This window comes from Platichthys flesus, chromosome 17 (genome assembly GCF_949316205.1).
Source record: "Platichthys flesus chromosome 17, fPlaFle2.1, whole genome shotgun sequence".
In the NCBI taxonomy this organism is placed as follows: Eukaryota; Metazoa; Chordata; class Actinopteri; order Pleuronectiformes; family Pleuronectidae; genus Platichthys; species Platichthys flesus.
The window spans coordinates 1,074,241-1,097,620 of NC_084961.1; the positions used below are offsets into that span (position 1 = coordinate 1,074,241).

Below are 23,380 nucleotides of genomic sequence, written 5' to 3' on the forward strand. Positions count from 1 at the left end.
GACACAAACACACACACACACACACACACACATATTCAAACACAGCTTCATCTAGCTGGAGCTGGGGTTACCCCCCCCCCCCAAGCAATCTGCTCACTGCTGTGAAGTTAAGTCAGGACAGAATGAAACACCAGATATTTAAAGTCTCGTACCAAATACTAGTTTATTAACAGTTTAATTGGAGCCTGATACGTACGTGTAGGACGAGGACGTGATCACGTAACTTTTAAAGTCAAAGAAAAAACTTCTATATAGTAAACGTCCCTGGTCTGTGAGAACATTCAATAACTTGAGCTCAGTATCGTTATAAAAACAGTTATAGTTCCTCTACTTAAAAAGTTTGGTCCCATTGTTCAAATTTCAAAGATCATCTCACTGGAACTATTGGCTACACTGCTACACTGCATCCCTACATTTATTTATTTATATATATATATAAAATATATATAAATAAAAAGTAAAAAAATACAACCAAAGAACTAGAACTCATGAAATCAAATAAATGTTTGTTTACTCTGTTAAAGTTTTCATGAATTGATCTTTCTATGAAAGAGGTGGGCCTCCTGGGTATTTGAAGGGGGGGGGGGGCACATCCTTGTTGCTCTAGCAGCTCCTGCTGGCTGCTCTGAGCGTCTGGGTGCAGGTGGGTGGGATCTGAGAAACCCGTCAGAGCAGAGGATCGACTGGGACCCGTCAGAGAGTCACAGTCCAGCGTCTCTGCTAATTCACCCGGTCGGTCTTTCAGTTACAAAGATTCATCCACACAGCTCTTATTTGTCTATGATGGGCACTGAGTCATGGAAGTCATGGTGGTTCAAGGTTTATAACCAAATGTGAAACACTTTTTGTTTGATTAGCAGATGCATGTTCAGTTCTACCTCAGGTACTGTGGTGTGTAAAAGTCCTTCATGCAAAACTGCAAATATACCTGGAGCAAGCAAGACAGGTGAAGTCTTTACATTTATCTAAAAGAAAGAACTTACTTTCACTCAAGTTGAAAAGTTAATTAAAATGTTTTTATGGGATTATTTGTAGTTTTACTGAAAAGGTTTGAGTCCCTCCTCCAGCACTGGGATTGGGAGTTGGCCCTTGACGATGCAACGTGCAGGTGATAAGGACGACAAGGAAGAACTGTGAGGGTAGGGTGTGTTCAACCTGATAGAGAGAGGGAGACACATCAGGAAAGACATGAGAGAGGAAACACACACTCTGGGGACGGTCAGACAGAAACCTCACATCAGAGCCCGTCTGTCTTCAGTGGACATGTGTCCCTCTGTGGATCAGTCTCCACTCTGCAGCCTGCAGAGGACGACATGAACCCTGAGGACAGGGACGCCCTGGAGTGTTGTCTCCATATCTCTGCAGTTGTGTGGATCCCAGGGAGGACGGATGCTCTGGACACAGGGAGCACTCCGAGGCTCACTCCTGATTACTAGACCAGGTAAGAACAAACAAACTGAAACACTAGAGACCAATATCTTCTGACTGAAACTCAATTCAACACAAAATATGAAACTTTACATCACAACAGTTATTTGTTCTACTTTATATTGTGCATTAAATTGGTCTATTTGTTTTTTGAACAACCTTTTTGTTTGCGTATCGGCGTAGTTTTGGTGTCTGTTGTCGTTGTTGTGCATGTGTTGTGCGATAGGCTGATCTCTTGTTGTGTTGATGCAGCAAAGTAACTGGTGCATGAGAACAATGCAGACAAACTGGTTCTGTGACATCCATGCTTTCTGAAGGCTGGAGGAAGGTGTGCGTTTGTGCGTTGTCATCTCCAAAAATGCTTTTTACATACCAGTGTGCCTCCAGAAGGGTGTGTGTTGTGTCACATTCTTCATAAAGTGGTTTTCCTCTCCACTAGCTGAGGATGTTGTGTTATTACCACATGAAACATGAAGTCTCACACACACACTTGGCTTCTGTGCTGTGTTGAACCCGTCGTGAGTGTGTGTCTCCGCTCGGATTCCAACACGACCATTACATCCCCACAGCGCCCTGTGATTTACAGGATTTAGTTTCTCTGTGTTTGTGGATACAGTTTTTTTGAAGTTCAGGAAACGAAACAAGGTGAGCACGACTTCTGAATCATTATTTGAGTGACAGCCGACAAGCTGTTCATGAACGAGGGCAAAGTGCCACATCAGGAAATCCAGGTGTCACTGAATCTACCAGATATTTGACTAGAAAACTTGAATAACTGGGGTCAGACTGTGAAACTATAACTTCATTAGAATATCAAATATCAAAGCCTTTATAATAAAGGAAAGTGAAAAGTGTTCAAATCCCCGATGGAGGAGCAGAAGGCTCAGGGCAGTGACGGTGTTTTTGTGTGTTTGTGTTTGTATGCAAATGTCCTAAGAGCACATTTGAGTTGTTAACATGAAGTTGAGCCCCGTGACTTTTCCAACACATCTCATTCATCATATTCAAATCCGGTGTTTCAAACCACTTAGTGAGCTCAGGTACAGACGTCTACTGTTGCTCTGCCCGTTTCATTTGTTTAAAACAAATCCGTCCCAACTGTGACGTCTCCTGATCAGAGGGAAAACTATGTTTACCTGAGGTGACAGAATTTGTTATGCATAAAATTGACCTGATAAGATACATGGAGCTATAACACAGACACCTGAGACGTCTGAGGAAATGACAGTTCTCTACAACCGTTAAAATAAAATATGTCTGGTTTATTAACTGTGTGCTTTGAGGAGGTTGATGCTGAAAACCAGTTGATATTCTAATGATTTAGTTTCACTTATCTCAGCTTCTCTATTAACGTGTAAATGAAAGCTGTTAAACGTAAATGTAGAAAACCAGTCCTTCCCTTTAAATTAGCTGTGTGGGTTCAGATTAAAAAGAAAACAGGTCCCAGTTTACATTTGCTGTGTAAATCTAGGTCAAAAAGTTCTCTGGGTGTGTGCGCCACCGTTTGCTGAACTTCCCTGACAGCTCCTGAAACAACCTGCACTGTTAATAAAGAGGAAGAGGCGGTGTGGGGGGGGGGGGGGTTGTTTAGAGCGGCTGCTGAGCAGAGGTAATGTTGATCTCCTCCTCCTGCTGGTAGTCACCCTGATCTGTGCCTCTCTTCCTCTCCAGCATGTCATCCAACTCCACCGCCGACAATCTGTGTGCGCCGGACGACCACCTCTGTAGTAAGGACACTATCTCTCCCCCTCTCCTCCTCTCCTCCTCCTCAACCCAACTCCTCTCACCCCCCTGTTTCCTTCTCATTCTCCTCTGCTAATGAACTTTCCCTGCAAATGTGAATCACGCCCATAATCATTCTTGAGATTTCACGTTCACACACAGACGGACAACCTGAGGACGGGATGTCTCCGTCCACTAGCTAGCTGCCGCTGGTGTAGAGACATGAAGACAAGACGCCAACACACAGTGGAAAACCTGCCCCAGATGAAGATTCACAACAGCTGTTCACCTGAGACTCACACATATTGTGTAGTGAATACCTCCTGTGCTCTAAAGGGGAAACTGACCTACCAGCAGCAGTATCTAAGAAACCTGCCACACCCACACACTTCAAGACCGGCATAAACAAGCTCCTTTTCTCTGCCTTTAAATTGACAGCACTGCCATCACACTCCACTGCTGCCGGGGTTTATTCCTGTAAATCTTCTGTATTCGCCGATTCATTAAAATCACAATCTTCAGGTTTCTCCTTTCATTTCCTGACATCTCTTCATCCATCTCTCCTCTCTTAATGATCATTCTCTCATCCCTGACATTTGAATGTGCTTTCCTAGCTTTTGCTTTTCGCCGTCTGCTTCTCGTGCGTCTCATTTTCCACTTCTCTGCCTCCTGTGTGTGTTCATTACAGTAAATACCAGCAGCTCTAAACCTGGTGCCTGGATGATTCTGCTGAGGTTGTGTTGACATAAAATATAAAGCTCCAGGATCTGTCCTGGTGGAAAGTCTCTAACCTTACGACAGGATGTTGGATCATATTAATGATAACATATTATAAAACTGCCAGTTGCAGATTGCAGTGATGTTGCAAACTCCAGATAAAGTCACAGCGACGTGTGGTTTCACAATTAGATCAAATAAGTACTGCTGACTCACCGAGAAGTCTTTAAGAACACAGAGAGATTAATATATCTGGATAAGTAATTTCTTGTTTGCATGTTTTAGCTTCACTAGAAAAACCAGTAGAAGGGAACAGGGACACCAGTAATCTCAGGGGAATCAAACCCAGAGCTACTGGACGTATGTGGTGTGGAAACTTCAATCTCAAACCTGAAGTCTTTACTAAGAATGAAAAAGAGAAGTTTTATGATTCTGCAGATCCGTCACACCACACCAAAGAATGTGTCAAAACCAGAACACGACACTCACACAGACACACACAGACACACACAAGGGGCTCTGAAGAGATGGCCTCTGCTCCAGTTCACAGGCCATTGTTCGAGTGTTTTACAAGGGTGTGTGTTTGTGTGTGTGTTTCTACAGGAGCCTTGTATTCACAGGGTTGTCAGTGAAGGGTCAATGTGAGGGATAGTTGATTTGATAAAAGAATCAACTGACAAATAGAAAACTTTAAATTTAACAATGGAGCAAAACTTTTATATTTCCTGCTGAGTAACGTGCAGATAAAGGATTTAAGGTGCAGTGCGGAAACTTCTCCAGCTTTTAATAACAGTGACTCAGCAGCTTGTCAAAGAATCAATCTCTGAATGTCAGAGCATGAGTCATGGTTCGTCGCAGTCTCACTGTCCAATTACAGCCCAACTTGTCTATGTGCACATTGCAAGACGACAAAAGCTGTTGTGTAAGCGGTGAAGTTAGGGTTGGACCAACAAACCCTGACGACATGGGATCTCTCTCCAAAATATAAAATCTGAAAAATTGATATTAATGTTCTTCCAGTTCCATGTTTGTCACATGTGAGGAACTAACACAACCACTCCTCCTTCCAGACACTTTACAAAGTTCCAGACAAACTGACTGAGACATTTAAGTTCTCCAGAATTCAGTGCATGACGGAGCTATGATCAAAATACCTGTTTGTCCAAATGACTGACATTTGGTTTAACTGGTTAATCTCTCTCTGCACTGTTCTGAATCATTACATCACTGAAGCAACAGAGGGCGCTGCTGACTTTTGCATTCAAGCATAGTGTGAGTCATTGAGCGATAAATCAACATATCAGCACGGCTGTTAAATGGAGGATGATGTCATGTGAAGATGGAGCAACCTGTCAACAAACCAGCCGAACAGATTCATCCTGTCAAAGTGCCCCAAGCAGAACACTGAGATTAAATCTGCTCAACATAAAGCACAAAGCGAGTATGACAAAGTGTGTGGGACACAAATCATCACACAAAGTCTGAGGACAGGAGGAGCGGAGGACAGACAGGAGCAGGACGTGGAATCCTTCCAATCTGTCCTCACTTCACTGAGCTTCTTCTACTCGGACCGGACCGTGACACATCCTCTCTCTCTCCCTCAGTGACCAGGGAGTACATGCAGGACGTGATCATCGTCCCCACGCTGCTCCTCTTTGGAACACTCGTCACTCTACTGTACTTGTTCCTGCTGAAGCTCTGTCCTGAACACAAGCGCTCTCGAGTGACGGCCCCTGGAAGCTACAGCTCGGCCCGCAGACACACACAGAGGCGCAGCCGCAGAAGTCACCTACAAGGCATCGATGGTGAGTGAGCAGCCATGAAGCTGTGTGACGGATTCTTCACATTTTACATCAATTATCTAAATATCTCCACAGACAGATTCATCATTCTGTTTTCATCTTTATCTCTACAGCTCCTCCTGGAATCAACCCACTCGAACACGAGGAGCTGCCGATGTCAGTGCAAGTGCAGCAGAACGTCCGGCCTGCACTCCCACACACGTCCACCGAGAGGCGTCACAACACCTTCAGCCAGGTCACCGCCCTGCCGCTGTCCTTCTCCATCAAACCCTACGACACAGTCACTCTTTACCGAGCCCGCATGGACAACAAGGACGTGGTCCTCAGAGTTCTGAAAGGTAAACTGAGCCGTGTCGAGCCAGACCTGTCCCACAGAGGTGGCACTGCTTTCTTTACTGCTGCTGAGGAATGCAGACAAATATGTTGTTTTGTTCCTCAGCAGCTGAAAGTTCTGCACTTAAGTTTTTCCCTTCAAATCAGACCGAGGACGTTAACTTGTAGCTGTTCAAAAACCATAAGATGCACCGATACCACACAAGCTGTATTTTTGTGACACGTGTGGTAAATATGTTTGAATAAAATTGAAAAAGTAAAGTTGTTGTCTGACCTCCTCCTCCAGAACGAGTGAGCAGCAGCGAGGAGCAGAACTTCCTGGACTTCGCCTCCTTTGTCTCGGGACTGGGTCGCCACCCGTATCTACCAGAGCTGCTGGGTGTAGTTTCAGTGCAGCCCCCCATGATGATGGTGATGGAGGAGCTGCAGCACAGAGAGCTGCTCAGCTTCCTGTGGAGAAGTAGACAGGTACAGTAATCTATTACAAATACCAGATTGTTCAGTTTAAGTACAGGTACATCTACAAAACAACATCTGCAACTGAACTGCAGTCGATGATGATTTATAAGCAAAAAGAAACATTAATATACATATTTTCTGCTTTATTTATTCTTTGAAATAAAAGGTTTAATACTTTAATACACAGACGCTGATACCACTCGATATTATCTGCCAATAATAAATCGATTAATCAAAAATTTCATCCATGACGACCGAAAGTTAAGGCAGAGAGGTGGATTGTTAACAGATCTTATACGGTGGGATAGTTAGTTGAAATATATACTTAACTCTCAAATTCAAATCGCTTGGATTTTTTTAAACCAATTACTGCTTTGTGCCTGTGAATGGCAGTGTTGGGCAGCATACATAAATATATTTAAGTATAATATCCTCTAATGACAGACACTAGTAACCCTAGTTCCCTCTGCATTGACAGGTACAGTAAGTTAATTGCTTGTATTATATATCACAGACAATCTAACCTTTCGAATTGCCTCAGAGGAGGGGGGGGGGGTGTGTGTGAAACAATAACAAACTTGTTATCACATATTCCCTTTTCTTCTTCTGCCACTACAGAACAACGCAGGCTCAGAGTCTCCCTGGGACATGACGGAGAAGAGGATCCACGTCATGGCAGGACAAGTGGCCTCCGCTCTGGTTGGTTCATCTATTGTTTGTCCCTCTCGCTGCTTCATGGCCCAAAAAGAAATCTTGTAATTCCATAAGCAATTGTGTTATCAGGTTCTTAGTTTTCTCCTGATGACCCAGTTGTCCAGTAAACAATAGTAGAGACCATAATATATGTAAGAGTCTGGATGTGTTATGAAGTATTCTTGTGATGCTCCACCGCTCCTCCTCATCCTCCTCCTCCTCCTCCTCACCATCCAGGAGTATCTGCACAGTAAAGGCTGCATACATGGGAATGTGGGGGCGCGCAGCGTTCTGATTGGTGGAGATCTGACGGCGAAGCTGTGGGGTTTGGGCTCGGCCTATCGACGGAGACCGCAGCCCAGCTCGCCGGGGGAGTTTCAGGACGTGGAGATGAAGAAGTGGCAGGCGCCTGAAGTGCTGGCCAGAGGAGTCTTCAGTCCCAGTAGCGATGTGTGAGTGGGCGAGGCCACAGCGGGGGGGTTCAACTTTAATCAAATGAATTCAAATCTTTATTTCTTTAATTAATTTCCATCCACATGTGGGAAAAACTCTGATCAACTCTTATCCATGTCTTCTGTTGACAGATGGTCTTTTGGTATCCTGCTTTATGAAATGGTCACTTTGGGTGAGTGAATATTCAGCTATTAAATCATCATAGCATTGGGCTGCATTAAGATAGAAGTTGAGCTTATTTTGGTTATATTATTATCTATAAGAAAAATCCTTCAGTGAACTAAGTGTTGGAATCCTGCAGCAGCTGACAGACTTCTTGTGTTTGCAGGTGACCCACCGTTCGCTCAGATCCCGACGACTGAACTTCTGCAGCATCTGCAAAGAGGAAAACATCTGAAGCGCCCGGCGACATGTTCCAGCTCCCTGTAAGACGAACAGCCATAAACAGGCTTTATTAAAAGTAAAGAAATATCATAACTCAACGCTGGAACATGCAGAATTCCAGTCTGAATTGAGATAAAAGCATTGAAATCTAATTTCTGATTTATCACAAATAGGATTAAATGTAAAAGTGTGATTTAAACACCCTGAGGTTATATTCCACCAGTTAATGCTACTTTAGCTATTTAAGCTAACTACAACAGCAGTTAGCTTAATTATCCTTTATTTAAACGACACTAAAAACCTTGTACCAGTTTTCACTGAGTATAAAGATGATAAAGAGTCATTTAAACTTCGTGTTTATAAAGTTAAAGTTCGTGTATGAGAAGTTAAACCGTGTTTTACCTGTTCACAGATTCTCCCTCATCACTTCCTGTTGTCACTGGAACCTCAAACACCGTCTCTCCATCCCGCAAGTGATAAGCAAGCTTCAGGCGGGAGAGAAATCAGCCAATGGGAGGACAGTCCTCAGGGCGCCTGCACCAATCGACATCGAGAGATACCTGAGGGAGGCGGGATATGGAGAGGCCCTCAACTATGCTGTGCTCTGATTGGCTGAGAGCGTCATCAGTTAGCACGATGATTGGATGTTCACTCGCACCTGAAAGACCGCTGCAAGAGCTAATTATGAATGAAGAACTTTATTAGAAAATATTGTAAATATTGAAGAAACTTATTGTACATAATGTTGGTGAGACTTATTTCTGTTTTGCAATTGTTTGTTGGAATATGAAGCACACTCACTTTTTATATTTAATATATTGAAAATAAACTTGAAGTCAAACAAACGTGTTGTGATGATGAGATGGTGAACTGGTTCTTCAGGATCAGTTTTGGTAAAAGTCAAACTCTTATATTTCTTTGTTGTGAGAAGCATTCTCAGATCAGATTCAGAAGAAGAGACCAAACAAGCAACTTTTAATAAATCACAAATTCAAGTAGGAATATTCAACATGTAATAAATTAGATTAGCACAAACAAAGCTGATCCAGTGCTTTGCCTAGTGGATATTTCAGCCCTTCAAGTCTGGTACAAAGATGCAGAATTAAAATAAAGACACACACATCACAGTTTTTAAAACAGTTCCTTGATTATTTATTTGCATGATAGTATTATTAATCTCTCCTCATTTTAACCCAGTCCCTCCAAGATTTTGCAGTTTCTCTGATTATTGCAAAGAAGTTTCTTGTGGCTTCTTCATTCAAAAGAAAATAATTTAGCAGAATCAGTTTATTCTGTGAGACGAGTGCAGCTTCTGGGATCGCGTCAGAAATGAAGAATTGTGGCTCAAATCACTTGAAATGAAAAACAACTGGATTTTCGTAGAATGCTGATGGACCTGCTGATTTCAAGACTCCAAAATCCTGGGACGACTGAGGAATATGAACACACAGCTGCTATCAAAGATTATTGTCCTCTTTCGAAAAAGAAAATACTGTAACAGCCACTAACAAGGAAAGCCGAAGGTCGCTAGAGCTAGAAGGTAAATACTGTCGGTAGTTACACGCTAGGTGACAAAGCTATGGAGGAAGACGGCGAGTGTCCTTGATCAAGGTCGCTACTATTCAGTCTCGCTTTTTGGGAAAGGCATTGCTTGAAGTAACAATAGTAGAAAAAGTAAGCACTAATATAAAACAAGGAATGATATGAAAAGCAGTTAAAAAAGAGACAATCCTCATCTAAACCAAGAGTAGAAGAGAAAGGCCACAAGGTTCACAGAGAGATAACATGAGAGAACTCCTACAGTCACAAGCTCAACACAAGGCAAACAAATGTGCATTTAAATATAAAGGCAAAAGTTTAGAGTTATTATTATTACAGCTTAGTTGAAGTGTTCTCATTCACACACTCGTTCGGTCAGGTATGATTTATGTTTTAGTCGTAGGTCCTCGTGGAGCTTCGTCTGAACACACTTTGTGGTTTTGTCGTCATTGTGTTTGCTGGTTAAGTCTCAATCGTTCAGTATTTTCCTTTTGTAAACTTCATGTCACCACAAAAAAATAACAAAATCAAGCCTGTGACGTCAGCTGTCACTCAAACTGCTGCGAGGATCAGAAGCGGCTGGAAAACGGGAGATTCCTGTACTTTTCAACCTGAGCCCTGTTTGTAACGGGCGCTGTGTTAATGAAAAACATTGGAATCTGTCCCAGGATGGTCTCCGCCAGCAGCCACCACACGACAGCAGGGGCTCAATGGAATCTTATGGGGCAACTGCGACAGTCCATGGAAAGTCCACCTGAAGTTATGTGTTTCACCAATAAAAGGCTCAAATGTTTTGTTCCAGAATCACGAGATCCTCCTCCTCACCGAGTCAAACACTATAAGAGCCGAGATGTCATCATGTTACATAAACGTCACTGATCCTGTGTCAGCTGTGCCAACCTAACAAAGTGAGCGAGCTGCAATACAGACACGGACAGTAGGGGCAGTGTAGAGTCAGACCGTCATCTGCAGAAACATAAGGCGATCAAAGGACCTAACAAACCATCTAACAATAAGTAACCGTAGGCTAACCTCCAACAGTGTCGGAGTTATTTACAGAACACCACGTAGGGTCTGAGTTCTACGATTCACCCTCTAGCGGAATACTCAAATAAATACGCTGATGACGCTTTAGCTTATTTACGCAACAGGTGGCTAAACAGTGCGTCTGTCTCCGGCCTGAACGTGAGAAGCATCGTGCCTCCGTTACCGTTGATGTGCTCTGCTCAGAAAAACAACACAAGGAATGTGACAAATAAAATACGCAACAACGGTATTTTTTGTCGCGGAAATATAAAATGCTCTCTGAACCTCGATGGGAGTCGGGTTCTATTTGGACGCGTCTGCAGCCGTTACCCTGTGCTCTCACTTTACCCTGTAAGTTATACAACAGGCCTCTTCCAAAATAAAAGTGCCACCTTTTACACACGATGATCCCTATTCGTACAAAGTGATTATGATGCTGGACGTACTCGTTTTCTAATCGTAACATAAATAACATTGAAGATCAGAGTCCTTCCCTAAACTATACATCAAGATTTCCACAGAGTTCATTAAATCATTAACATCTTTCTCCGCTGCCTTTCAGTCCGAACTCTGAGAGATGAGATCCAACATGAGCGCTCAATGGAAAAATATAACCTGGTTTTAATTATTGACGCCAAGAGAAGACAGATGTTTTTTTAAATAATACTTTTCTTGGACAATATAATACAATGAATGGAGTAGCTGTACAATCATCTGTTTGCTTGTTTAGTTGGAAAATTAGACAAATGTGGACACAACAATGAGTCCTGGGACAAGAACTGTAGATTTCAATGTCTGCACTGAGAATACATTCAAAACCTTAGTTCCTGCTTCTGAATTGAAAGTGTGAACGTGAAAAGCAAAAGGAGAGAACCTGGCAGAGTTTGTCTCTGACTGATTTTGCACGGATAAATTATTTTAGGACCAAAATAAACTTTGTAATCTGTCGTTTTTAAATCACAGACGTGGCAGATTTGGAAGGAATTCACAAAATTCTTGTGCAAAACATGATTTTTTGAACGTGGGTTCAAAACCAACAACAGACTCAAGTGCTGCAGCCCCAGTCTGGGTTCAAGGGGGAGTGTACTTCATACATTCACCTGTGGGACTCTGCTCTGGAACCAGTTCTCTATCTGAACTGGACTCAGAACAAGCGCTGGGGGGGGGGGACTGCCCCGAGCTCGACTTCGAACACGGTTCATGGAAACTCTGACTTCAGTCTCTCAGGTTGTTGATGTGGGCGCAGATCTTCAGGGCGGGGCCCAGCTTGATGTTCATGGTGGACATGAGATGCTCCTCCTTCAGCAGCAGCAAAGCCTGTCCGTCAATCTCCTGCGACAGGAACTGGGAGGCAAGGTCTTCGCACCCTGGGGAGGAGGAAGAGGAGAAGGAGGAGGAAGAGGAGGAGGAACAGAAAGAGGAGGAAGAGGAGGAGGAGGACAAGGAGGTGGAGGAGACAGCAGAGGAAGAGGTTCACACAAGATGAATTATTATTATTCTTGCTTCTAAAATGACTCATCATAATGTCAATGAATCAACTTGCAACATAAAATAAAATAATTAACGAGAAGCCCATTCAGATCGTCCGACCTTGCAGCGAGGAGATAAACTGCGACACTTCCTCCACGCTCCACTGGGCGGGGCCAGAGGGCAGGCAGCTGGGCGCAGAGCTGTCTGTGGGCGGCTGCGGCGCCGCCTGGTGGCAGGAGGCCGAGGAGGCAGGCGAGAGGGACATGGGGTCGTCTTCATCCTCCTCTCCGCTGGACTCCTCGTCTGAATGGCTGGACTCTGAACGGCACTGTGGGGGAGACGAGGCAGAGGAGCCAGGGATCAACTTCCCTATCAAGTGGACGACCCGCTCTTCCTCCTGAACCACAGCTACCATCCATAAGGTGTCATGACTGAAATAAATGCCTGAATGAATTTGGCAGCTTCTCATAGAGAAGTTTAGAGAATGATTCTTGTTATGTGCTTTGTTTTCCACAGGCTGCATCATCCCAGATTAGCCACTAGGAGGCAGAAAGGCTCAGCAGGAGTGAGTGGATAGGAGCTCCAGGAGACGACAGATCACGAGCAGACATGTTTGTATGATCATATGAGTTTATGAGACATTCAGCAGCTGGTCTCTGCTCCACTCCCTGTTTTAATCCACACACAGACGTGGTCCAGACTCACCTTGACAGGTAGAGGTCTCCCTGCTATCTTGGCACTGGCTATCTCTGAGCTGGTCCTGCGGGGAACCCTCCGCCTGGCGATCCCTCCCTCCTCCTCCGAGTTGGAGAAGTGACCTTGGCCGTGGTCCTGCTCCGGAGCGTGACCCTGACCCTGGCCGTGACCCTGCCGCACGCACAGGTGCTGCCTGAAGCTGACGTTGTACCTGGGGAACCAATACATACTGTATCGTAGACAAAGAGTGACATATACGGTACTGAAGCCAAGACGAGCAACACACAGTCTTTATCTCTTTGCACCGCACGCCGTGTATAAGCTTTATACACGAGCAGCGGGCAAAGGGACAAATGCAAAGCAGAAGCAGTGAGGTCATACTGTTACAAACAATGCAGACCAAGCATTGTTTATAAAGTTGAACAGATGAGGTCATATATACAAGGTTGATTTTATCATGTGGAGCAAATTCAACAGAGGAAAACACTGGAATCTGACACCAGAACAGTTTTCATGCAAGTTCTGTAAATCAAACGAGCATGAAGTGAAGCCGTCACAGGTTTTATACAGAAAGAACATACATGCTGTAAAACATAGAGCCGCAGCCGCCTGAGGATTCACACGTCCTTCTTAAACCTGATTCAGACGTTTCTTTACATCTTAAACTTAGTTTTTAACAAGAATGAACTGAATACAGTAAAATGAAAGCTTTTTATACTATGAGAATCAAACGCTCTTCATTTTACAGTAGTTCTCTGACAAGGTTTCAGATTTGTCATTTTTCTTCAGTGCATGTCTGTTTAATAAGTTCGATGGGTAAATAAAAGGGTGAATCTTAATTCTTTAGCTTTTAAATTGGATCAATTTCAGGATATACTGACTGTGTCCAGTCTCCAAGGAACTGCTTCTTCCTGAGGTGAGAAACTACCCATCATCTTTCATTATGAGAAGTTCAGAGTAGAACCAGTGAATCCTCAGACGGCCTCCACCGGAATGTGTTTATCATATTTCATGCATGTGGAAGTACCTCTTGGCACAAGTCATGGAGCAGAACCTTTTGGTGCCTCTGAACTGGCTGGCAGGAGCAAAGGTTTTACAGTACTCACACTTGAGCACTGAGGGGAGAGTTCAGAGAAACAACAGAGCAAATGTTAACAGATGGTACATGAATACAGTAAAATGTGCTGCACTACAGATGAACTGCAAATGAAAAGAAGACTAATTATATCTCACTGAGCTGTTATGCAGCCTCACAGTCAGTCTGAGGACGGTAATTAAAACCTGGGAGCGTTCCTGTGGCCGAGCGCAGACAAACAGAACATCCTCTTCTCTGTATCTGTGCTAAACACAACTGTTCTGACTTGAACCAGCAGCTTGGTTAAAGTGAGTCTGATGGGGTGAGTGGGAACAAGAGAACGTTTCCTCCTTCTCTCCCTGAGCGTCTGTTCTCTGTGACTGAACTGAGATCAGTTAAAAACACTCTGAAGTTATTAATAACCAGAGTTTATCTCCAAGATTCAGCAGGAAACTGTGAAACATGAAGAATTCTGAACAGAGTTTGGTGGATTTGTTACAGCAGCATCACTTCTGACTCAGGAAGCAGAGGATCATGGGTAATATCCAGTGCAACACACAGAGCCCAACAGAGTTAATCCCCACATGTGGCTGCAGGGGGCGCTGTTTTGCTCTGTAACAGTTACACAGTGTTGATTTAACTATATTTTGCTCATTATAATAGAAAGTTGTCTGGAAGAACCAAAACCTGTCTGGACGGCAGGGGAGCTTCCAGACCAGTTACCTGTGGCGGTGGTGCCGGTCTCTGATTGGTTGGTGTCTGGACTGTCGTTGGTTAAATCCCCTCCAGTCGAGTCCTTCACTGCACCACACACCTGAGGAGGAACAGAAGATAAGAGCTCAGACCAGTAGAGAAGCCTCGTAAAGAGTCTGTGTCCTGTGGGAACAATGGGAGCAATGGAAACTACAAATCCCATGAACTCACAGGAAAAGGCTCGGCCCCCTCCCGGATGACGAAGCCCTCGATGAGGTGTGTGAGGACGTGAGGTTTGACCACGGCCTGAGGGGGAGGAGCTCTGTCTCCCTGACCACTCCCCCCGCGGGACACAGATAGGACAGGGGAGGGAGAGGGGGGGGCCGGAGGAGGAGCGTTACATCCTGGAGGGAGGAAGAGGATTTTCTATTCAATGATTGATTTAAATAAAAAAAATAACCACTACCATGGAGATGCATGTTACACATGACTGCGTTTGTTGTTGTTGTTGTTACCTGCTTTGATGGGATTGGTCGGGAGCGCAGAGGCGTGGTCTCTGACAGGCGGGATCCGTGGAGGGGAGGGGCCATCTTCGTCATTGGCTGCATTGGAATCTGATTTCCTCTTTAGCGAACCAATCACCTGCTTTCCCTAAACAGATGAATCATAAATGATTTGATCAAGTCAGTGGAGTAATAACACAAAAGCTTTCAGGTTCTTCTGGAGTAATGAACGAGGATCAGCTGACCTGCGGCGTCTGGCGTCCTGACGCGTCTCCGTTAGTGGTCACACCGGCTCCTCTCTGCTCCTCGGGCGCCAGGGGGAGGGGGAGGGTGAGGGAGGAACGAGAGAGCGAGGAGGGAGGAGCGGAAACAGTCGGGGGCTTGGAGGAGGCGGGGCTAGAAGCTACAGGTCCATTCTGACCCTGTCCAGAGTTCTGATTGGCCAGCGGATGCACTTGAGAGACCTGAGCCAATGGGGGAGCCTCCTGGGGCGAGTGAAGTGCCTTGAGCCCCACGCCGCGCCCCACGACCCCCCCCTCCCTGGAGGCGATGGAGGCCACCATGGTGAGCAGGCTGGAGGAGCCGGTGAGGACCGCGGCTCCGTCCTGGCTGCAGCTGCCCCGGGCCAGTGCCATCGCCTGGCCGTTTCCCAGCGTGCTCTGCCGGGCCCCCACGATCTGGACTGGGATGTGGGGTGTCTGCGGAGGCTGGGCGGAGCTGCTGACTGGAGGCGGGGCAGGGAGGATGGGCGGGGGGTTCCTGGAGGGCAGGTGGAGGGGCAGACGCAGGCCCTGCAGAGTCTTGGGTTGGATCGGGATGGGCCCGGTGCCGTGGCCTGGCTTCTCAGCGCCGAGCGAGCTCTTCTGCAGCGGCTGCACCACCAGAGTCTGAGCGCTGACCGCCGGCTTGATGGTGGCCGTGCCCACCGGGTACCCGTGGTGATGAGACGCCGCGTTGGACGCGAGGACCAGTGTGTGCGCTGCTGTGGGAGCTGTGGTACCAGTGGCGAGGGTCCGGGTCCCATGAAGCAGGAGCTGGGAGAGCGGGATGGAGGAGGTGGAGGAAGAGGAGGAGGACGCTCCGGAGGAGGCGGGGTGGGCTTTGAGGTTGGTGGGCTGGGGGTACGTGGGGATCTTGATGTGGGGGGGCTGGGGCTGAGGCTGGCTGGGCTTGGAGGGTGACTGGGCGGTGCACTGGTGGGAGGGCTGGACCAGAGAGAAGGCCGCTGGAGGAAGAAAGACAGTAAAACAACATGTCCACTTGAAGGAGCAGAAACATTTGATTCAGGTTCGTGAAACATTTGCTGATTTACACATCCAGCATCAAACCTGTGGATCAGGTGACCTCCACCTCCTCCCCTACCTGAGTCACTCCTCTCTGGAGCTTCAGTCTTCACACCTTTAGGACTGGTCACGCCTCTCATGGCCAGATTCTGCACCTGGAGAACAGAGGAAACATCAACTTGATGAAGGGTGAGAGTCGTCCCCGTCCTCGAACCCTCAACACGGTGCGTCCACTGACCTGGTCACTGTCTGCCTGGCTGCTGGAGGGGGAGGTGGTCGTGGCCTCAGGCGGCTGCTGCGTGGTGACGGTGGCCACAGCAGCCGTTGCTGAGCTGCCGGGCATGAAGATGAGCTGGGAGGAGATGGGCGTCCTCAGGGAGCGGTTGACCTGCAGGACGACAGCCCCATCGTCAAAACACAGAAACTAAAACCAACACTAAACCGGATCATCAGGGAAATGATCCGAATCTAATTAAGATCATTACTGGTTCCACAAATAGATGAAATTGAGTAAAATCTCAATTCTCACCCTCAGGTACATTTGTCCCTGTCCTGCTGCCGTCCCGCTCAGAAGGACCGATGTTGCTGAACCTCCCATTGGACGGCTGCTGGTCGTGGACCCCGTTCCAGATGATACACTAGCCTGAAAAAAGACTTTATTGTGAATCACTTATTAAAATGGTTTAAACGACTCAAAAAGTTTACTCCATATAAAGAAACAGGACGTACAGATGTGGAGCTGCTGGTCTGAGACGAGCTTCCGCTGGAGGGACTCGACTGACGACTGGCAGCCAGAGTCGCCTGTGAGGAGGAGGAGGAGGAGGAGGAGGAGGAGGAGGAGGAGGAGAAAGAAGAGTTTTAGTTTCAAACTAAATCAAAGTTGTGTGTTTGTTTCTGTGCTGCTTGACGAACACTGTGGTTGTTCAGCTTCAGTGATTCTTCTGGTATCATTTATGAATAAACATTAAAGCTCTGAAGCACATATCTCGTGGTTCTCACACGTTTACCTGCTGCACGGCGGCCAGGTTCTGCAGCTGGGCGTTGTTGATCTGCTGCTGCAGCATCAGCTGCTGGAAGTACTGAGCTGCGTTCGGCTGCCGCTGCAACGCCTGCAGCGCCTGGAGGGAGGAGGAGAACATGGAGAGAGAGAGAGAGAGGTCAGAGGAAAGAAAGGAGGACGTGAAGAAGAGAGGAGAGGGGGAGTGAGGGAGGACGTGAAGAAGAAGACGAAGTGTGGTCCCATGATAACCGGGAGGACAGATGAGAGGAAGAAGAGAAACGAGGGCAGAGAAGGAGGGATGAAGCAGCGCCTCCTGCCAGCTGCCTGATGTACGAGCACAGACCTGCATCATAATGAGTGTGTGTGTGGTGACGGAGACAGATGGTGACAGGAGCCTGAGAAATGTACACCGAGCCTCCATCTCCTCCTTCACCCCCCCGCCTCAGTCCCACTCCATCACTTCCTGTCCGGCAGTTTCCACATACATCACAATTTATGAGGATAAATAAGCACTTCCTCTCTCCTGCTCCCTCATTCACACAAACAGGCTGCGATCACACCCCGGAAAAGAGTCCCCACTCAATCTCTGTGTCTCTGTTTTCTAACAAGGTCATGATGAAACAGCAGCGTTCAATGAAACACTCACTTAAAGTCAATCAGGCTGCACCAAATCACAATAACTCACAAATATCAGAGCTCTAAATATGTCAGATTTATCAAAATCCATTATTTGTTTCCTGGGAAAACTTTCAAAATGTCCAAATCCTGGATCTGCCCCTGATCCTGAACCTGATCCTGATCCTGAACCTAATCCTGATTCTGAACCCGATCCTGATCCTCACTAGAAGTTAATGATCTCTTCCCACCAGGTCTCATGCTGAAGAATAAAGAAAGAATAAATAACCTCCTTGGTGGAGGTAAATCTTTCTGACAAAGATGTCAAGAGGAAAAACAACCTCATCAAACTGGACAGAATGATTGACAGTAAACAATGATTGACAGTAAACAAAGCCCCCCCCCCACACACGTACCTGCACCGCCTGCCGTTCATACAGAGACATGGAGTTCATGGGAGAGGGGCGGGAGGTGGTGGTGGTGGCGGTCCCGGACGCAGCGCTCCCATTGGTCGAGGCCCCCTGCTGGTTCTGCTCTCCATCCGTCTCCATGGCTGCTGGGGGGACAGAGGAGGAGACGTCCGTCAAACGCTGGTCATACTGGTCAGAGAACATTCCCACTGACTTCATATTAATGTTTTACTCTGACAATTGGTTTTAAATATGATTATTTTTTTAGATTTCAATAAAACAAACACTTTTTCTGCAGAGTTTCAGTGAATCAAACTGGAGCCAGGAACAATAAAGGCTTTTACAGGAGTTACTGGAAAAATGAAAAGCAATAAATGAAGAGTTCACTAATCACTTAATAAAATTTACTTATTTGCAGTGTTTCTATATTTTGACACGATTAACCCAATTTACGAATGCACTGAAAAGCCAAACCTTTCAATAAAACATCAATAAATCCATTAAATCTAGTATATTTGTGCATGATGACAAAAGCATAAGTCAGTGAGACTAACTTCTCTCTGTGAGAGCAAAGATATAATAAAATATCAACATTGTTTATATCCACAAAATAAGAATTCATTCATTTATAACCAGCAGGTAAATTCCAGGTAAGAATTTCAACACATCATCTGAGACAGAAGTTCACAGAATAACAAAGATTCTTCTCCTTCAATAAATAATAGTGTTTTTCATCTTCAAATGATTTTAGATATTTACTGTATGAACCCCAAATCACAACATATTTGATTTTAAGTGAGATTGAGACCTGAAATTATTATAGAGACACAACAGTAATATATAGATATATAGATATATATATATTTCATCACACGTGTTGTCTGAATCATCTCACATATGTTTGCATTTCTGTTGTTATTTGTTGTTGTTGTTTTCTATCTCATATATTAACATATTCTCACATTAAATGAATAACACAAATATTGGATTTGTAATTAAATCATTTATCTGTGTTTTCTTATAATTGCAAACTGCAGATATTAAAACCTAGAAAGCAGCAAATAACAACTAGATATAATTTGGGGGTTGAAATGAGAATCTTAATAATGCTCATGTTGAGTTTCTGTATAAATCTGATTTATGATATTCTGCTATAAGCTCCTGTATTATGATATAGCTGCAGAAGCCTCAGATCCTGGCCGCAGCTCCTCCATGTTCTCCGGCCACTGTCCCGTCATTAGATCTGAAGCCTCCGGGTCTCAGATGCTTCCTCCCGGAGGCTCCAGTGTCTCCGCCGCCGCAGACACACACACCAACACGGGGCTAACGCTAGCTAGCTGCCCTCCATGTTATCACCGGAGCCCCGGGACGCTGCTGCCCGTCCTAGCACGCCGTTAGCCCGGGCTGCCGTCCAGCGGGGCACCGGGGCTCCGCTCGGTTCTTACCGTCTCCGCTGCTCCGTCGCCGGCTGCAGCCTGGACAAGCGGCCGGAGACACTCGGAGGCTCCGGAGCCTCGAAGAGCTGCTGCTGGTTGTTGTTGCTCTTTTCTTTCAGAAGCAGAGGATGAAGGAGGGGGGGAGGGGGGGGGGGGGATGAAGATACAGAGGAAGAGGAGGAGGATGAAGAGCAGGAGGAGGAGGAGGATGGTGCTTTCACTGTTTTGCATAAATTTGCAGCTGATGTGTTTGTGAGGACAACGCCTCCTTCTGCTCTGCCTCTTCCGGCGCGACGGGATGACGGAGCTGCGGGTGGGGGGGCAGGGGGAGAGAGGGGGGAGACAGAAGGAGAGATGGGGGAGAGAAGGGGGCTGGGGGAGAGAGGAGGGGGTAGGAGGAGAGAGGGGGAACAGAGGCGGGGGGAAGAAGGGGGGGACAGAAGGAGAGAGTGAGAACAGAGGGGGGGGGCAGGGTGAGAGAGAGTGGGGGACAGGGGGAGAGAGAGGGGGAGAGTGGAGAGAGGGGCGAGAGAGGGAGAGAAGGGGGAGTACATAGGGAGAGAGAGTGGGGGACAGGGGGAGAGAGAGGTGGAGAGAGAAGGAGAGAGGAACGAGAAGGGGGAGGACAGGGGGAGAGAGGGGGGGAGAGAAGGAGAGAGGGGGAGAGTGGAGAGAGGGGCGAGAGAGGGAGAGAAGGGGGAGTACATAGGGAGAGAGAGTGGGGGACAGGGGGAGAGAGAGGGGAAGAGAGAAGGAGAGAGGGGGGCAGGGGAGAGAGAGGGAGAGAGAGGGGGAGTACATAGGGAGAGAGAGTGGGGGACAGGGGGAGAGAGAGGTGGAGAGAGAAGGAGAGAGGGGAGAGAAGGGGGAGGACAGGGGGAGAGAGGGGGGGGGAGAAGGAGAGAGGGGGGCAGGGGAGAGAGAGGGAGAGAGAGGTGGAGAGAGAAGGAGAGAGGGGAGAGAAGGGGGAGGACAGGGGGAGAGAGGGGGGCAGGGGAGAGAGAGGGAGAGAGAGGGGGAGTACACAGGGAGAGACACAACATCTGAAAAATTGACAGGTCCAACACTTCCCACAATGCAACTTGTTTCCCACAGGTACAGTTCATGCATTTCGATATGAAAATTTTCATCAACGTTAAATTTCAACTTAAAATTTTAATCTCCAAAATGATTTAAACCTGATTTAAAAACTTACATATCATCTCATGAAGTTAACAAAAGACTGATTCATAAATATGACTGATGAATAATACTTATGAATCCTAATCTTCATCGATGACATGTGATTATGAAAGACATGTAGTAAATGATCCTTTACTAATAAACACATCCTCATAATTCTTCTTATCTGATTCCAGTTATTGATGATCATTGATATCACTGATGTTTCCTGTTTTCATTGAATCAGATGATTCAGACAAAGATCTCGTTACATGATGAATATTTTATTTAACAACATCATTTATTTACAATACAAACACACACGTGTTGGGGCACAAGTCAAAGATCCTGAATATTCACACCTTTCATCACGGTACACAAACCGAAGGTCCATCCCCCACAATGCATCAGTCGTGTGGTCAAGCGCCAAAACCCAGTGAGAATGAAACACGGTCAACAACTCGTCACTACACAACGTTCAAACTCCAGATGAAACATTAACACAAGTGGACCCCCCCCCCCCATGGTGTGTGAGTGGGTGAACGAACCCGGAAGCAGAACACAGACACACACATGGTGATGAGACGTGTGAGGTGCTGAGGCACGAGCAGCGTTACAGTACGTGATACACAAACACACACGTTGCATCACACAACACACACGGGTCCAACGAGGAACACGTTCGAGTCTGTGAGGTCATGTGACTCACTCAAGTCTCACTTCTAGTTTAAGATCAAGTTTTATCTGATTTAAACGTGAAAACTTCGCCTTTTGTCATCAAGGGAGAGAGTTTCTAAACACTTCAAACAAAACAACAAACAAAACAACAAACAAAACAACAAACAACATGGCTGCCAAAGCTCTGAGCGTGAACAGGAGGGTTCACTCTGATGGAAAATAAGTAAAGATGGAGTGATGATGTAACGATGGAGGATGATTGACAGCAGCAAACTGAGCCAAACGACTATTTAAATATTAGGTCTCTAATAAAGAAATACAAATAAAACTTTAAATTATTAAATTAAAAAAACAAAGAAAGAAGAAACACAATATGGCCGCAATCAACCTGAGGAGTGTGAATGTGAATGAGGCACAACTGAAGAGCATGGCTGTGATGACAAACAGATCAAACCCACACAATGTGTCTCTTCTACACAACGATCACGTTCACCCCAAAAGCAAACACACAAACATGTGAGCATGCAGGGAAACATATAAATAGAATAATATCTTTAAATTATACATATTTTACAAATGAATACTTATTCCCTCCTCTGGCTGGAGGAAGGTGTTGAGTTCCTACGTGTGCATGGAGCAGGCGGTCCGGTGGTAAAGAGGCGTGTGCACCCGGGGCCACGTGTTGGATTCAAATGGTGGTTTGTGTTTCACTGCAGTCGGACAGATGTCTGAACTTCAGTGAAACACAAAGACATATTTAAATTGTTTCAAACAGTTTAAAGACTTTAAAATCCCAGTTCTGAATTCATTTTGTCCTCTTCTCCCAGTCAGACCAGCTCAATCCCCCTTCAGGAAACAGGGACGAGCACAAACCAGTGAGGGGTTTGATTCATGGTGTTGCAGGAGCAGTGCAGGACAGAAGCTGAGACACAACACAACACCACACACCTCCGTCCAGTGACAACACAGCACAACACTATCATCAAACACAGCAACACAACAACGACACCGTGACTCCGCCCACCATCAAGTAAATATTCATCTTAACAAGTTTCAATTTTCATCTCTGTCGGATGCAAAGTTCAAATCTCTCCAAACAACTTTTTACACTTTAGTACAAATCACTTTCTTGTCAAGATTAATATTTTTCCAGTGTTTGCCGAAAAATAAAATACTACGTAGTGTAAATAAATAAATATGTTCTTAAAGTGCAGCAGGGGTGAAAGTAGCTTCTTCGACGACAGTTACTCACGACAGGATATAGAAAATATACTTTGCGTCACACATATACACACGTTACACACACTGTACACTGTTAGTTATTCGTACGTCGGTAAAAGGTACAACGCCAAACGCACAACTCTTCAGACAACGGCACCGCGTCCACACTGCTGGACCCGACAAATGACACAGGGATGATTCTGGGAAATGAAGGAAACATTGTCGTGTTTTGTGTGTTTCCATGTTGGAATATGAAGTTTACTAATATTACGGCGCCATTTTAGATTTCTCTCTTTAGGATCGACCAATCAAAAGCCTCAGCAACAATCAATAATCACCGATAATGATGTGTCAAGCTGTAATCTGTATCTCTGAACAGCAGGTGGCGCTGTGATCAGTTTGAGTTACGTAACACAATGAACCCTGGAGCTTTGTGTAACCTCAGTTCTCCGAGGGCTCCCCTGGTGGACAATCGAAGAACTACAGTTTTTTGGCAGCTAACTTGGCTTTGGGTAAGTGTTAAGAAATTTATAATTTGGCGAAATACAACAACAAATAACAAAATAAAGTACTTTTTTTATTT

The 23,380-nt window shown here is 45.7% G+C and overlaps 2 protein-coding genes across 6 annotated transcripts; one reads left to right on the top strand and one right to left on the bottom strand.

Annotated features, from left to right (window-relative positions):
- The first annotated feature begins 1,197 nt into the window (after positions 1 to 1,197).
- Positions 1,198 to 8,826, top strand: LOC133971991 (tyrosine-protein kinase STYK1-like). Of its 3 annotated transcripts, none has more exons than XM_062409150.1 (10): positions 1,198 to 1,441; positions 3,100 to 3,155; positions 5,472 to 5,672; positions 5,783 to 6,007; positions 6,289 to 6,470; positions 7,080 to 7,160; positions 7,392 to 7,606; positions 7,739 to 7,779; positions 7,936 to 8,032; positions 8,404 to 8,826. In XM_062409150.1, exons 2-10 carry the CDS (start codon positions 3,101 to 3,103, stop codon positions 8,597 to 8,599), a joined length of 1,293 nt encoding a protein of 430 aa, XP_062265134.1. In that variant the 5' UTR covers positions 1,198 to 1,441; position 3,100; the 3' UTR covers positions 8,600 to 8,826. The 3 variants fall into 3 exon arrangements, with proteins under 3 accessions (XP_062265134.1, XP_062265135.1, XP_062265136.1); XM_062409151.1 differs by lacking the exon at positions 1,198 to 1,441 and adding an exon at positions 1,888 to 2,073; XM_062409152.1 differs by lacking the exon at positions 1,198 to 1,441 and having other exon boundaries at positions 3,313 to 5,672.
- Positions 8,827 to 11,153: 2,327 nt separating this feature from the next.
- Positions 11,154 to 19,871, bottom strand: LOC133972472 (polyhomeotic-like protein 1). 3 transcript variants are annotated; one of them, XM_062409949.1, is made up of 15 exons: positions 19,747 to 19,871; positions 18,308 to 18,444; positions 17,284 to 17,394; positions 17,006 to 17,077; positions 16,806 to 16,919; positions 16,515 to 16,664; positions 16,356 to 16,431; positions 15,239 to 16,218; positions 15,006 to 15,141; positions 14,722 to 14,894; positions 14,521 to 14,611; positions 13,750 to 13,837; positions 12,732 to 12,951; positions 12,147 to 12,354; positions 11,154 to 11,923 (listed from the first exon to the last, which is right to left on the bottom strand). In XM_062409949.1, exons 2-15 carry the CDS (start codon positions 18,440 to 18,442, stop codon positions 11,772 to 11,774), a joined length of 2,706 nt encoding a protein of 901 aa, XP_062265933.1. In that variant the 5' UTR covers positions 18,443 to 18,444; positions 19,747 to 19,871; the 3' UTR covers positions 11,154 to 11,771. The 3 variants fall into 3 exon arrangements, with proteins under 3 accessions (XP_062265933.1, XP_062265934.1, XP_062265932.1); XM_062409950.1 differs by having other exon boundaries at positions 12,732 to 12,933; positions 18,308 to 18,447; XM_062409948.1 differs by having other exon boundaries at positions 18,308 to 18,447.
- Positions 19,872 to 23,380: the final 3,509 nt, after the last annotated feature.